The 15757-nt window shown below is 38.6% G+C and overlaps 2 protein-coding genes across 3 annotated transcripts; both read right to left on the bottom strand.

Annotated features, from left to right (window-relative positions):
* Nucleotides 1-1006: 1006 nt before the first annotated feature.
* Nucleotides 1007-5433, bottom strand: LOC137802861 (protein PIMREG-like). 2 transcript variants are annotated; one of them, XM_068601026.1, is made up of 6 exons: nt 5347-5433; nt 4041-4364; nt 3601-3908; nt 3426-3521; nt 2722-2760; nt 2025-2067 (listed from the first exon to the last, which is right to left on the bottom strand). In XM_068601026.1, the coding sequence occupies exons 2-5, from the start codon at nt 4332-4334 to the stop codon at nt 2730-2732; spliced, it is 729 nt and encodes a 242-aa protein (XP_068457127.1). In that variant the 5' UTR covers nt 4335-4364; nt 5347-5433; the 3' UTR covers nt 2025-2067; nt 2722-2729. The 2 variants fall into 2 exon arrangements, with proteins under 2 accessions (XP_068457126.1, XP_068457127.1); XM_068601025.1 differs by lacking the exon at nt 2722-2760 and having other exon boundaries at nt 1007-2067.
* A 1813-nt stretch (nt 5434-7246) lies between these two features.
* On the bottom strand, nt 7247-9716 carry tmigd1 (transmembrane and immunoglobulin domain containing 1). Its single transcript, XM_068601452.1, has 5 exons — nt 9653-9716; nt 9214-9486; nt 8206-8493; nt 8017-8120; nt 7247-7881 (listed from the first exon to the last, which is right to left on the bottom strand). Exons 1-5 carry the CDS (start codon nt 9714-9716, stop codon nt 7870-7872), a joined length of 741 nt encoding a protein of 246 aa, XP_068457553.1. The 3' UTR covers nt 7247-7869.
* Between the last annotated feature and the right edge of the window lie 6041 nt (nt 9717-15757).

Raw genomic sequence — 15757 nt, 5'->3', positions numbered from 1 at the left:
CTAAAATATAATACAACAAAATGTACATAAAGTACAAGTATATCAAAAAAATATTATTATGTTGATGCTTTGGCAATATATTTTATTAAACTTTCATACCAATCAAGCCACATTGAATTGAATAAATTCAAGATTCAGCAATAAAAAGCATTTTCATTTTGAAACTATTTCCATAGTGGTTAGGGTTAAATCTGAAACAATGTATTTTTGAACTGTTCCAAGTGTTTTCTTTTAAAGAGTATAGTGGAGTAAAAAGCATAGGAAAAAGTCAAATAAAGTTAAAGTAGGCTAATTGTTAAACAGTGCGTCGTAAAAAAAAATATACTTATGTATGCATTATTTTTCAAATGTATTAGTTTACATTATATATGAAGTTGTTCAGTTAAAAATTATGTTGAGCCAGGATACCTTGAAAATGTATGCACTAAAATTCAAACAATAAGTTAAAAACATGAGTACAGTAATACAATAAGTAGACCAAGCAAAGAGCTTCAATAATGCCACCCTATAACATAATTTCATCCAATTTCTAAATTCTCATTAAAAAATTAAGTCATCTGTTATGCTGTAATGAACTTGTAAAAGATATTGAATCTTCACCTAATTTACCTTTGACCACCGAATGAGATGTGCGCACGATCCAGTTCTAGCAGATGACTGCAGCAAATAATAAACTAGAATAAGAGCATCACAGTTGTATGTATCCGTCAAAATGTCGGGTTGCCTTTTACATCCATGTCTGTCACAATTACCTTTGACCTCTAAAATCTAATCAGATTAACCTTTAGTCCAAATAGACATCTTCGCCAGATATAAACAAATTTCATTCAGGTGTTCCTGAGCTATCGTGCCTACAAGAACAGACCGGACTTCTTACATAGGTGCGTATGAATGGACAACCTAAAACATAATGGCTGCGACCACAACCGTTGCGGCCTAAAGGCACAAAAAGACAATACTTTTGGGTTGTTGAAACCTATAGGTTTTATTTTCACACCTCCCCCATACAGACAAAGACACATCTCCCTTTATCCCGTTACTAAAGAAAAGGGGCACAAATATATTGAAATGCAAGAGAGGGGGGATGTGTTTTGCTTCATTTAAGGCTGTTTGTTTGAAAGTTACAACATTAATAGCCTGCTGGATATGTCTTTATATCGTCATCATCGTTAACATTAGGTAACGAGTCATTACATCTTCCCCCATTACGTTATCAAATGATTTATGTGTATAGTATTGAAGTATGAATCATCCACGGGCAGTTAAAAGTGTCAACCTCTGCCTCAAGGAAAAATATGAGGAAAAAGAAAATTTAACTCAAATACTACCTCAGCCATTATATAAAAAAGTCCCTATTCAGAGGAAATAATCTTCACATTTTGACATAATCAAATAACGTTTACAAAAAAGTACTAACAAATGTTAGTAACATTATAGCATACATATAAAGTACAGGAAAATGCATTTCCCATTGGTCAGTAAATTTAGTGTTAGTTCTGAAATACAAAGTTGGTCCTTTTTTCTTATAACATTAATTATAGAAACTGGAAAAAAGTTGGGAATACAAAACTATAATATTAGTATCTGTAAAATGTAACAGACATTTGGTTGTAGCAGCTATGAGAGGTACAAACAAAATACAGAAATCCCTTTGGTAGCTACAATAAAGATATTTAACCCACAACCAGCTAACCTGAGACATGCAAACACACAAGAATCACTTGAATGTCACCAACTACACACAACATAGATAAAAAAAAAAGAAAAGACAGTCAAGCTGCTATGTAACAGTCTCCCAGTATCATACTGGCAACACTACAAGTAAAATGTAACGGATACCTCAATAAAGATAAATGTGAAACATGGCTACAAAAAGGTTCTGTGTTTTACATACAGACATGCATAGTTCAGTTGGGCTTGTGAATGGTGTTCACAGCTGTGTGGGCCCAACCCCCCAGTGTGTTTGAGAAGTTTGTGGCTCGCCGTGTGAGGTTTGAGCGACTGAGTTTACCGCTGGGGTCCAACTTTCTCATCACTGCTCCTCCAGAACGTTCCCTTGTACTGTTTCTGCAGAGAGAGAGAAAGAGAGAATTACTGCAGCAGGAGAAGTGTTATTAAAGTGTCCAATGGCCTCATCCATTTACTTAGTTCCTCTTTATAAGTTTCTACTAAAAAAATAGTTATAAAAGGTGTTTGTTTTGGTTGTTACTTGTTAAAAGGACTTTGAGCTGCATTTTGTTCATGAAAAGGGGGCACTATTATAGATATTATTTCCAAAATGAAAGCAATTTTTGAACCATCAGGGGACAATGTTTGTCAATGTTAGATCTAGTAATAATATGTTAAAGAATTTTAAAGCGGCGCTTTAGTAGTATTATTTTGGTTCATGACCTTGAATTTAGATTAAAAAAAATAAGATTATTACTTGCAAACTCACTGGTAAGTACGAGAAAGCATGTCAGCTGATATGGAGTCAATAAAGCAAAGAGCAGTAAAGGAGTAAGGAAGTGTGAGAGACAAGAGCATCCTTTTCCTGGACAATGCCAGTTAATCACAAGTCACAAAAGAGAGGCTTTTTATTGCAAAAGGCCAGAGACTTTCACAATTCCACACATACAGCAAGCAGCCCATGCCTTTCATTCCACAAAATTAGTGACACTCAGTGCATAAGTTTCCACAACTCAGCTGGTTTTAGAAGCATGTTTAGACATTTGGATTTACCTTCTTCCCTACTCCACAATTTGGGAATAGCTGAACTGCCTGTTGTAGGAGGAGAAACAAACTTGAGGAAAGGCATTGGCTACGTGTAAAGCCAACTGATACCAGACAACGGTCCATGTGCCTCCTCGTTCTCTTTGGATTGGTCAAGACAACGATTCAACATTTTGAACGGCAACACAGGAAGTGATGTAAATCTGTTCTCCAAGCTTTCTTGAGCACATTTCTGTCATTTCATGTGGCTTTAGTTCCCACACCCATACTCTCTCCCCCTGCTGTCGCCCCCTTACTTCCCCCTCAGTCCCCCCTCATCCGAATACCAGAAACACAGATACAGTTTCAAATCTAGCCTGGAAGAATGTGTGGGGGGAGGGGCAGGATATTTGTGAGGGGACTCTTAGGGTGGAAGGGTGATCATGCTTCTCTGTGGTCTCCTTTATGCAGAATATGTTTGCATAACAGAAAATGGGCCGATGACTTTCTCGAACACACACACACACACACACGCAACACTCTCATTCACCTAAAGCACACGCTTTCATTCACACGTTCGGAAATTCCGTTATTTATCATTTCACCCAAGGGGAAAATAACACTCAAAATGCCAACAATACTAATGACTAAGAGTAAAATGAACAAACAGCGATATTAAGATTCACCACACGCTCAGTGGTCATTACGTGAAATACAAAGTGAAGATGCTTTACCCGTTGTCTCTGCCAATTATGTTGTCAAAGGCTTTGGACAGATGTTTGAGCCTCCTGATCCCACTGGACACTGACTCCAAATCGCTGTCAAAAGTTCTGTGACAGAAGACAACGAAACACGTATCACATAAACAATCTAAAAAAACATGGTCTGAACGAATGTCAGAAGACTTACCTCCTCTGGTTCTGTGTGTTGGGGGAGGCAAAAGGACTTTGTAATGCAGCCATGCGGACCAGCTGTCTCCTGCCTCCTCCTTTTTTCACTCCTCGTACGCCAGACTCAGGAGTCCTTCTTCCTCTGGAGCCGGGGGTACGCCGAGGTGTGGCAGCTGATCTGGGGGTGCGCCTGGGTGTTGCAGCTCGGCTCGGCGTGCGCCTTGGGGTGCGAGAAGTTAATGCAGCAGGTTCTTCCCCATCACATGTCTGACCTGGGGTCGCTACCAAACAATCCTCACGTGCAAACTCTCTTGTCCTCTGCAGCCTCTGATTAAGGGAGAAAAGGATAATGGATGATGAGGGGGGATACATTTGTACACAATGTGCTTGGTTATCATACAATTATTTCATAAACTGAATTAGAAAGGGATGTACATAGCTTTTGGACTGAGAACCTACCTGATAAACTTCAGTAATGGAGTTCCGAGCACTGCGTGTAAGTTTGAGGACTGGGTTGGGCTTTGGCTGCTCCTTCTGGGTTTCCAGAGTTGGATTTTCTGGGAGGGAGTTGGTCTGGACAGAACGTAGTGGAAGCCTCTTGCGCAAAGTCATTCTCAGAGAGTTAAGTGAAGATGAAGAGCGAAGTTTGCGGAAACGGTCGGGGGCTTCTGGGGAGCTCTCTGCGCCGTCGGACTCATCCAGGACCGTATGCGCCCGCCACACTCCTACTACAGCTTTACCTAATCCATCCATCACTGAATATGCAATGTGAACTGAGCTTGCCTGCAAGAGGGGAGCAAAGGTTAAAAAGAACATACAGACAATGACACACTTTCTGTTACAGCAGATTAGCATTTTGTGACACCCTTGATAAACAAGTAATGATTTACGAATAATACATTACTCTAGTGTCAGCTTCTCGAATTCAAATGTCAGTATTGTATGATATTCTATGTGATCATACGTTATTTATTACATGCACATTGAATGAATGACTTTAGGACTGTTGGTCAGACCTAACAGGCTATTTGAACACACCTCAATGTTTATGATGGGGCATTTTATGAATGAATAGATTAGCCGAGGATGACAATAATTGTAAGTTGCAGCCATAAATATAAAGACCACAACTACAATACAGGACGTAATTTAAATAAAATAAGCTGATTCAAATTAATATATAAAAAACACACATAGGTATTATAGAAGTGAATTAAAAAGTAAAGAAGCAACAAGTTTAACTTCACAATCTAGAAATAATAATGTAAGAGCGAGTAAGTGATGTTGTAAGAAAGTAATGCACAATTATCTGTTTATATCTGAGAATGCGTGCAAAATGTTGTTGAAGGACAAGAAGTGACCCGTAACAACCCGCAGCTAACCGTATTAGTGAAAGTTTCATGGCTATTGTTTAATACGGATTTGTAGCTTTGCAGACTGCACTGATTTATTTTATTGTCTAGCGTCAACGATTCAAGTTATTCCAACAGCCAGAGGAACAAAAACAGTGAATTAGCACTTAGTCGTCAAATCTTTGGGAACGACAATAAAGTAACAAAAAGATAGCAACTCTTAACAATTAAACTACTTTAAGTGATTATTACAAACAACAAAAGCGGGGGTTGTGATCTCAAACGCACCGTTAGCTTATCGGAAGTAAAAGCGTTGGCTGGCGTTATTAAGCTACATCAGCTGAGCTTGACTAATGTTAAATAACTTTGGTTAAGTACCAACCGTCTAACCGACCACATTTCCGCTGTCTTACCTCAAAGTACCAGTTGTGAGAATCGTCTGCTTCAGCTGCTGCTGCTGTTTCTTTCTTTCACTGTTTGAATTTGGCGGTGGACCGCAGACCGCCTGCAGACACGCATGACCACGCCCTTCACGCCCAGTATGACGTAAGACGTTACACGGGCGGGAGAGGTACGTAATGACGTGTGGGATGGTTATCATATCATGTCATACATATGGCTATTATCAGATAGGCCTCCGGATATCAAACCGACGTGCTTGAAAGTTTTAAAGAAAAAAAATTACGTAAATGAAGACATCTTTATTCGAAGGCCACTTTTTATATCCATCTAGGGCAACATAGAAAACCGACATATATGCCAGTTCAAGACTAAGATAGCGAGAGCACTATGCAATGACATCTGAAAGCCATTAGGACTATGGTGATCTTCTACAATTTCTTGACATGTTTTAGTTTCTAAAAATCCTTGTAAAATTGAGACTCTTTTTGATTGCAGATTAATTGCATCTACATTTCCGTAATAAAACCGTAATTCCGCGGGGATTCTCGTCAAAAACATCAGAGATATTGGTACATGGTCACAACTTTTCTGAAATATCTCATATATGTCCAATTTTTACTTCCGCCAGTTGTTTCAGACATAATATCATGTAATTGTATTTAATACAATACAACAGTCCAGCAATAAAGAGGATTTTTGTGATCTTGATAATATTCAGTTTTGTTACGAAAACACAATTTAGTACGTTTGTAGGCAAGTTTGTGTTGTTGTTAGAGGCTTTTGCATTATTGTTAAAATAGTTTCTATTATTTTGTCCACTTTATTTACATCAATAAGGTAGACATCTTGCTGTCAGATGCTCGTTTGTTATTTATCGTACACTGTAATGCTTGTCTTTTTCTCATGTTACTATTTTATTGTTTCTTAATTTGCACATTTACACAAAAATGTCTTTATCGGGTTTAAAGTGAAGAGACCAGTAGGTGTCGCTACAGACCAGCATGTGTAAAACGCTCCAAACACCATTGCCAAGAGGTCTTTGTCCACCGATTTTATTTTAGTCAGTGTTCATTTAATAAAGGCATCATTAAGCCTGTACTCTATTGTAAAATGCATGTATGTATGTCAATAAATAATCAAACAAACCAAAGCGTTGTGCAACATTAACATTATCATTTGTGTATGTAATTAGCACACACAAACTCTGAGAATTTCCCAGAAGCAATCAATTGGACCGTATATTATTAATAATTACGGATTGTTGGACAAGGCTAACTGTAAAGCCTAACACAGGAAAGGACCTTCCTGTGTTAGGCTATACAGTTAGTAAATATACATAAGTAAATTCTTAACTATTCAAAGCTGCAAGCATAACCAAGCAACATTTCCCACAAGAAATACCTTTATTACATTACATTACAATACATGTAATTTAGCTGAGGCTTTTATCCAAAGCGACTTACAATAAATGCACCTTCAGTTAAGCTTGTGTTCATAATGTATTTTTGAGAACTGAGCACATGTTCGTTATTGCACTGTTTTATGTGAACTTGTTAAGTATTTTTTTTTATTGGTAGAATACAACAATCTAGACCTTGACCCTCATGGTCATCCTGTCCTTTTGTCTCACGAAGAGTAAATGTATAACATGATTTTAACGAGCGTTGATTGCATTGTGAGTCAGAAGTTAAAGTTCAGTTTGAATCTGGAATCGAGAGATGAAGTTTACGAGGAAACAAAAGCCCTTTTATTGCAAAGATATTAACAGGAAACAGGCAGAAGTGCATCACACTATGAAAAGTGACATGCTAAGGATGATCTCGAGGTCATATTGAAAACTTAACAGATTGCCCTTCTGTAATATGAAGATCATACAATTGATAGCATGCCTTTAAGAAATGTTTGGAAAAATACTTCGGCCTATTTAGTTATTGCAAAGATTAAGATAAGAAGACTGTCATGTCTGTACGGTAAAGTTGGTTAGCTCAGTTTAACACAAAAACAAATTCTGGATATAACTACCTGCCTTTGTCCAAAGACAAAATCCACACCTCCACACAATCCGGCACCTCTAAAGCTCATTATTTAACTTTAAGTTTGATCTTAACCTGATCAAAGCCTTGAATTTTGTGGTTTTCCACCAGGATAGCACTATCAGTTTCTGAGTCAAGTCTTTGTGTTAATATGCTGGCTGTCCCATAGCTTCACATTTAATAGACAAATACTGTTAGGGAGTGCAACTGGTTTTCAAATGCTCAGCACGCAAGCAAATACATCAGAAAAACTCTCAAAAAGACAAAGTATTCCTTTCTAAAAAGGTTAAATATGATACAATTGGTTTGTGGGTAATCACAGTCTCCTGCATGCAAAAGTGAAGTAGAGAAGAATAGTGCCAACTCAAATGGAATTCAAATGAAATCAGTCAATGGTAGTTCCAAAAGGTGCTTTAAAGTTTCCAGAGGCCGTATTATTTTGCATTGTTGACATCATCGTCGTTTGTATCAAGCTCACTGGTATTGTCAGCTGGGCACAACCTACTTGCAACACTGTCAAAAGAGAAATAAAGCATTAGGAGGTTCACTTTGTGTTGTATAGTACAGTGTGTGTGTGTGTGTGTGTGTGTGTGTGTGTCTGTGTGTGTGTGTGTGTGTGTATGCGTGTGTGTGTGTTTTGTTTGTTACCTTTTTAATTCTTTTCCACCGTGAAAAAACAGCAAGAAGCACAGTAAGGCACACCACCACTAGCCCTGCGACCATGGGCATCAGTGGGAACTTAAATGTATTTTCTACAGGTAAAGAGGACGGTGATCAACAAACTGCTGTCATCACTCACTGATTCATCATTTTATGTGACTGACTGTATGAACTGACCTGTGACTGTGACACTGAATTGCTTGCTGTAATCACCAAACTTGGGAGACGTTGCTGAACACTGATATGTGCCTTCATGCAAGGTTTTCTCCACGTCTTTGGCGGTGAGCTGGCTTGTAAAGGCGTCATTGGTCAACAAGAAGCCACCTGCTGTTAGATCCACTATGCTTCCATTTAGTGTCCAAGACACAGATGAGACAGGTGGGTTGGCCCAGATATCACACTGCAGGACGAGTTCTGCCTCTTCTTCTACTGCGACTTCCTCTGACCCAGAGAGCTGTGGGTGGTCTAAAAAGCAATGTCACCTCATGTTAATCTTCTAGCTAGTTTTGACAATGCTAACAGTGTGCTTCTAAGGATGGCAATGTCAGTTGGTTGGTGGGCCACGACTTTGGCGAAGACAGAAACGTCTCAACAACTAGTCTATTTTTTTGTGCAGACATCAATGGGGCCCACAAGACATATTCTAAAAAAGGTTTTGTCTAAACTGAGATAGAGGACACGGTTATCATTATATCTTTTCACCATCAGCATGTTAGCTGATCAAAGATCATGAGACACACGGCCATACCGGAGGCCCCTTGAGGCTGTACTTAGGCTGTGCTAACATCAGCATGCTAACATGCTCATGTGACAATGCTCACATGCTGATCTTTAGCGGGTAACACTTTCACCATCTTAGTCAAGCATGTTAGCACGCGTGTCAGAACAAAACAAAATGTAGAGCTGAGGCAGATGGAAATGTTTGCAGAGATTTAGTCATAAACCAAAAATTAGAGGAAAGGAAAATCTTTACAGGATGTGGCACTAGAGGAAAAGTCAGAGGATCACCAGAGTCAGTGGGATTCATCCTCTGGAGACCCTAAATATCTGTACGAAATTAACATTTTCTTTTACAAAAAAGAAAGTGGTGCCATCCGTACTGTGACTGAACATAACCTAAAAGCTTAATGTGATTATTAGTTCCTATAATTATTAGAATTCCAACATTAATGTGAAGGGACTCACATGTGACATTCAGGGTGACCGAGGCCGTTACTGTGGCATTTTTTTTCAGGTGGCAGGTGAAAGTGGCGCCATTGTCGTCATAGATGGGTTTAACACACACGCTGCTTTGGCCATTCTTATTTCCTTCTTTCAGATTGACGACAGCACCATTTCTCAGCCAGACCAACTCTTCATCAACCTGAGTTTCATGACAAACCAGAGACACAGTCTTCTCCAGCTCTGTCTCTATAAGACCCTCACTGATGACTTCTGGGACAGACTGGATCTTGACACCTTGAGAAAGGGGGGAGAAAGTCTAATGGATGGCTGAGTGAAGCAGTGAAAACTTAGATTGTGCAAAAGTAAAGAAGGGAAAAATCTATTACTGGAATAATATAACTAAAAAGAGGCAAGTCGGTTCAATTCTTGGTGACCAGACTTTTAAACCAGACAGACTTACCAAACGTCTGGGTTGCACAGAACAGGAGCAAATGGAAAAGAAGTGGTCTTAACATCAACTTCATTTTTCTCTTTCTTGGATATATCTGAAGGAGAGAGAAAGATCATCGGAAAGAGCAATCATACAGAGTTTATTTTAAATTCTAATTTAAAATTGATTCACCAAAACGTTAGCAATTGCAACAGAACAGAATATAGATGTGAAGCAGTTAGAGACTCTAAACATTGTCAACATTAATTCAATTTATATATATTTTTTCCTCAATAACTTTGTGCTTCATTTCTCTTTTCTTCTGTTTTTATAAACAACTATGAATTGTTGCCTTGTCTGATATTCTCAGTTGTTTTTCTCTACCTTGTTAGGCTACCAACATCTGCGACACAAACAACACTTAACACATTAATCATTAGATTTTTACCCCCAGTAAAAAAATCCAATTTACTTCCTCTCTTTCAGTCGATCTCAGTTTCTTTGAAGGCCAAACATATTAGGCTAAAACAATCAAATCGTGGAACAAGCTGAGAATACTTGCTCAAAGAATATAAATATTGAGTACTAGTGATTTATCGAGATGACAATGGATTGTCAGGAAAAGGCTGTGTGCAAGACATTGTTTTAAAACACAACAAACTGCCATCTCATATATTCTTCTCATAGATCTGATACAATTTGTGATTTAAAATACATGACATCAAAGTGAGATCTCTATGAGATCTTTAGGTTACGTTATTTGTACATGTAAGTAGACTTGGTTTGCAATAGAAAGCAAGGACTCATCTCGAAACACATTAAAATCAACACAGTCAACAAGACAAACATGATGATACAAGTACACAAAGACACAGATCAGTGCGCTTTTATAATTATAATTTGTTCACCTGAATGAGGGTTGCTGGAACGAAACAGTTTTTATAACGCTCTGTTTCACACCGTGGTACTAGATACCTCTGTCTAGAAGGGAGAAGCTGAAACTCCCTGTGCAAAAGGTGCGAATCGTCCTTTAAAATGGAGCCGGTCATCCGCTGTAACTGTCTGGTGTACAGGCACTCTGGGCTGAGCTGTGACTCACCAATCAGCCTGCTAGACCATTCAACAATCTGATGCAGAGAGTTTCTGTTCTTTAAAGATAGATTTTGAAACAATGTCACCAAGGAAAAAGATCAAATTGATTAAAAAAAAACAAACAATAAAATAAGCTCATCATGGTTTTGTCAATGTGGCAATAGGACAGTTTCCTCAAACAAAACAAACGCTGGTGCCCCTTTTTGCACACGGCTCCACAGTTTGCTTTAAAGTTCAGTTTTGGGTCAATAATTGTGCCAAGATATTTGTACGATTGCACACTTTCCACTGTCTCACCCATATGACTTCATGTGTGTGGGCATGCCTTTGAAAATCAATGACCATGTCTTTGGTTTTAGATATGTTTAATTTAATAGCACTCCTCTCACCACTTCACAAAGTCGTGGATGACCGGGCTGTGGCTGATCTTATTGTCCTGGAGCCGGATAACAATAACAGAATCATCGGCATACTTTGAAATGTTTAAACACTAATAATTAAAGTCACTATTTCTTCCAGAAACACACCACCAATTAGTTGCCTTTATACCCAATAAATAATACTTGTGAAATAACTAAATAAAATGTAGCTAATAATTGGAATAGCTTGCACATAAAAGATGCACTTACCCAACAATGATAATTATTTCTTCTTATTTCTTGTCGTTGTTGTCCTTACAAGGTTACTTGTGTGTGATCATGAGAATGTGAAGGACTGCTCATATCTTAAGTGGCTCGTTTATACTTCACATGCTCAAGTGGACACTTTTATAACTTCCTTTACTTTTCTCTATGACTCTGTCATTGTTCTTCTTTCCTGTTCCTGCAAAAACCCTTTAAATCCACCCACCCCTGCTTTTTACTTTTTTATTGTTTTCTCGCATATAATATGCAAAGACAAGGACATTGTTTTATTGGCTGTAGTCGTTACAATGGCACTAAAACTTCTAGGGTGTGGATCTCAGGATGAAATTACACATTTTACAGGCTCTTTTCATATTTGCTTCAAGTAGTTAAAGGCTTTAAAGCCCTTAAGACATTGATAATGTTTTGTTCTAATTTGTTTGACAGTTGTACAGTAGACCTGTACATTTGTTGGAGCAAGTCACTGTCCGTAAATCTTCTTTGTATTGCTTTATTGTATTCTATTTTCATTCCACTATCTATATTTCCTTATGTTCTGAGAAAAGAACAATGTTCAAGTTATTTCTACCTGGAAGTGTGGCAGATTATTCTATTGTGCTATGTGTACTGTGATGACATAGACCAATGTAGTGTGTGTATTGATATAAAATCTGGTTGTAAAAGCATCTTTAAAAATAGCCGGCATACAAGAGATTTAAGATTTGTCCGTCTCTCTTCTGAGCCTCTAATTCAAGTTACCAGTTTACATACAATATATTATAAAACTTGATTGCTTGTTGTGAGGGACTAAAGTAAGCAAAAACTTGCAGGGTGTGGTGTGAAAAATAAGGATTTTATTGCCCAAATATAATTTACAGATTTTAGGATGAAGAACAAAATCGGAAACAAAGTGATAAATAAACATGTTCAATAAAATGTAGTTAAGGTTTACAAAAACTCATGAACTAGAATTTGAGACTAACATAATGAGTGCTTCATGGAACAGGCGACACTGCAGAGCCATCTCCCACAGCAGTCGGCGAGTCCATGTTAATTGAAACGGGAGAGGAGACCGCGCTCCCTCGTGGCGCAGAATAGCCTGACTGCTGAGGACATCCCTCTGGCTGAGGTAGCATGGTACGGTCCAATTACCCAGGCCAGTCCATTAAGGCAGGTGTACTGCAGCAGTGCCAGCCTCTTTCAAGGATTGTCTGCAGCAGTTAATTGGCAGAACTTGTTAGCACTCCTATCAACTCCACATCTCTAAATTACCTGCACTCAATGAAGACAAGGAGATACACAAGTGTTTTTAGTTCTCTCTAAAAGGTGTTCACTGCAGAGATCGAGAGAACATCACTTCCAATTGGGCCTGCCGCTGTTACGCCTGAAACAATTGTTGTAGAGTCTTACTTAGAGCTTTAATTTAAGGAAAAGTAGAAATACTGTAATGCTGTAGCTCAGGGAGATGAGTGGTCGTCCCGTAACCACAAGGTAGCCGGTTCAATCTGCGCCTCACAGGGCAGCCCACTGCTCCTTCTTTTTCTTTCACACTACGGTGCTACCGTACAAGTAAAAGTCCTGAATTCTTATGTAAATTAATAATCTCAAAGATTTCAGTCACTATTGTTGGATGGTGATTGAGCAAATTGCCCACTAAAGCTCTTGGATTTGCAATATCAAGATTACGGATAATTTGTAGCGACGTGCACGAAAAGTCAAGATTGTAACTGTAAGTAACTATAAAATTACACATATCAATTAGCGCTATATTATTCAGTTTGTTTTTTATCACTAACAAATGCATGTCAGAGAATTTAATCAAGCCAATTTGAGATGCTTTGTACACTGGGTAGATAAGTATTGCACTATAAAATGTCTATAACTTTTACTTATGAAAAATACATTAGAATAACTAACTTTGTGATTCTGTTCAGGCCAGCAGAGAAGGCTTAGAAGGACTGACATCACTGAAGTATACTAAGGAATTATCAATCCTTAGTATACTTATCTACCCAGTATACAAAGTATTCTGGGCCTACCAGATACATGTATCGTTTTCTTGTGTAAAAAGTAACTAAGTCTCAAATAAATTTTGTAGTAAAGAGTATTTTCACCTGGAATGTAATGCTGCTGAAGTACAAAGTAACAGGATGGAAATACACAAGCAAAGTAACAATTGTGCCACAGCACATTATGTAGTGGAAATTATCCCTACCAATTCACAATAAAATGTTGCTTTTCAAGTTGCATGAGTAATACATATTAAGACACGATACCACTGTCAGGGGTAATTTTGATGCATAATTAGTACTTTTCGTTCTGATACTTGACGGGCATTCTGCTGATAACAATAGAAACATACTTTAGAGTAAATATTGGACTTACAATTGCCAGGTGGAAGCAAACATGACTCCAAATTAATGACAATGTCAACACGTGTGCCATATACTTAAGGAAGGACATGTCAACTTGTTAGTGTTTCCCAGGTGGTCGACGCGATTGTCAGCCAGCCTCCACCACAGTGTGTGCCCTTTCACCTTTGTGGCGAGCATGCATGTGCAGAAGAGCTGGCGTTACTATAGCAACAGCAGCATCATTTTCAGTCAGTTGAAGACTGCTCAACTGAATCAATAGCTTTCAAAGCTATGCTTTCAAAGTAGCTTTACCAACATTAAGCAATAGCTTATCTTTGCTGTGTTTTCAGCCATATAACTTGGAAGTTTCCTCCATATTTACTAAGGTCAGGTGTACCCATGATGTTTCCAACAGCCCTTCCTCTCTTACCCACTAGAGAGAGGCATTTACCAGCTGGAAAGGTTTGTTCAGCTGCAAGTAGGAGACAGACAAGACCTAAGTTGTACAACTTTGGAAAATCGGATATAACATACTGTACTTGTACTTGCGCACCGCACACATCCTACTTTACTACTTCTTCACACAAAACACTATAAAAACTGGATCATTTTTTCCCACCACTTTGGGATGATAGAAAGAAGATGCCGTCAAACATCTGGATGTGATAAGTGGAGTTCTGATGAGCTAAACCTGGGCACTGCACGTGATGACTGGAGGTTAATGGGGTGCAACGATTTTGCCTAAAATGACAGAACATTTCAAATTTGACAGCAGGGACATGATTGGCTGAAGATTGTGTCAAACTCTGGTCAGAAGAGTTAACGCCCATGATCAGCTAATTACAACAAAGAACTCTGATTAAATAGCATGAAGATATCTTTCTCATAGAACTTTAACTGACCTTCATTTATCATTTTGGATGTCACTACTTTTTTTTATAATATGCAGTTTCAGTTATTTTTTTATTTTTTTTTATATGGCTCAAAGTCACAAATACAGATTTCGGAGGGCTTTAAAGTTTGTACACATAAGACATCCCTGTCCCAGGACCTCACATCGATTCAGGAAAAACTCTCTTAAATAAAGATAGTTAAAAATTCTTTCACAGGGGAAAAAAGAAAAAAACCTGAGGGAGAGCAATAGAGGATGATCCCTCTCCCCGGATGGACAGAAGCAATAGATGTCATGTGACCAGATACAAATGACGTAATAGAGTTACAGCACATTCAATGAATATGACAAATTACTCATAAATGAGTCATAGGCATGGATCACGATCCAGATAACCACAATCCATGTCGAGGGCCGCCATGGCAGGGGTCAGGACCAGCTTCAGACACAGCCACAGACCATCGCAGCAGGCAGGACCGGTTCCAGACAGCTATGATCCACGGAAACTTCAGACGAGGCAGCACAGAGGCTCCCGGAAAGCTGTAGTTAGTTGGGGCGACAGTGGTTACCATGCCCGTCTTTCAATCAGTGGGTCGGTGGTTCGATCCCTGGCTCCGCTAGTCCATGTTGTTGTGTCCTTGAGCAAGACACTTAACCCCTAATTGCTCAACGTTGCTGTGTCTACGGTGCATTGGATAAAAGCGTCAGCTAAATGATATGTAAAGTTAGCAATGTGCTTTGAATAGACAATAATTTATCAAGGATAGAGGAGCTCATTGTATCCTAAGATGTTGCCCAGCAGTCTAAGCCTATAGCAGCATATCTAGGTGCTGGACCTGGGCAAACCTAAGCCACCGCTATAACTGTAAGCTCTATCAAAGAAGAAAGTCTTAAGTCTACTCTTGAATGAGGTGACCGTGTCCGCCCCCCAGGGCTGTCAGATTTTACTTTGTGTTAATCATATTCTGGTATGTTTCAAAACAGTGTAGAGTATTTCTCTCCACACGTATCTCCTATTGGGAATTATGTACGAGGATGAAGTAAAACAAAAAACTGCAGCCACGGAGAGAGAATATGAAATACCTAAGATGTGATTTATCTAAAAGCAGCCTATCTCTCGATCAACCCACTTTATTACACTATAAGCTTTGGACTTTGTAAAAGTGCCAAATGA

The sequence above is a fragment of the Clinocottus analis genome, unplaced genomic scaffold (genome assembly GCF_023055335.1).
Source record: "Clinocottus analis isolate CAN_PGR_092001 unplaced genomic scaffold, fCliAna1.0.p SCAF_5, whole genome shotgun sequence".
In the NCBI taxonomy this organism is placed as follows: domain Eukaryota; kingdom Metazoa; phylum Chordata; class Actinopteri; order Perciformes; family Cottidae; genus Clinocottus; species Clinocottus analis.
This window is presented reverse-complemented; position numbering and strand designations above follow the sequence as displayed.

What these genes read in the sequence shown, in the direction of transcription:
- tmigd1 (XM_068601452.1), bottom strand. Translation starts at nt 9,716, where the DNA reads ATGAAGTTGATGTTAAGACCACTTCTTTTCCATTTGCTCCTGTTCTGT. An exon ending in CTGTGCAACCCAGACGTTTG is followed by an intron (nt 9,487 to 9,652) that starts GTAAGTCTGTCT and finishes CCCTTTCTCAAG; the next exon opens with GTGTCAAGATCCAGTCTGTC. An exon ending in GGTCACCCTGAATGTCACAT is followed by an intron (nt 8,494 to 9,213) that starts GTGAGTCCCTTC and finishes ATTGCTTTTTAG; the next exon opens with ACCACCCACAGCTCTCTGGG.
- LOC137802861 (XM_068601025.1), bottom strand. Translation starts at nt 4,334, where the DNA reads ATGGATGGATTAGGTAAAGCTGTAGTAGGAGTGTGGCGGGCGCATACG. An exon ending in AACACACAGAACCAGAGGAG is followed by an intron (nt 3,522 to 3,600) that starts GTAAGTCTTCTG and finishes CTTCTGTCACAG; the next exon opens with AACTTTTGACAGCGATTTGG. An exon ending in ATAATTGGCAGAGACAACGG is followed by an intron (nt 2,068 to 3,425) that starts GTAAAGCATCTT and finishes CTCTCTCTGCAG; the next exon opens with AAACAGTACAAGGGAACGTT.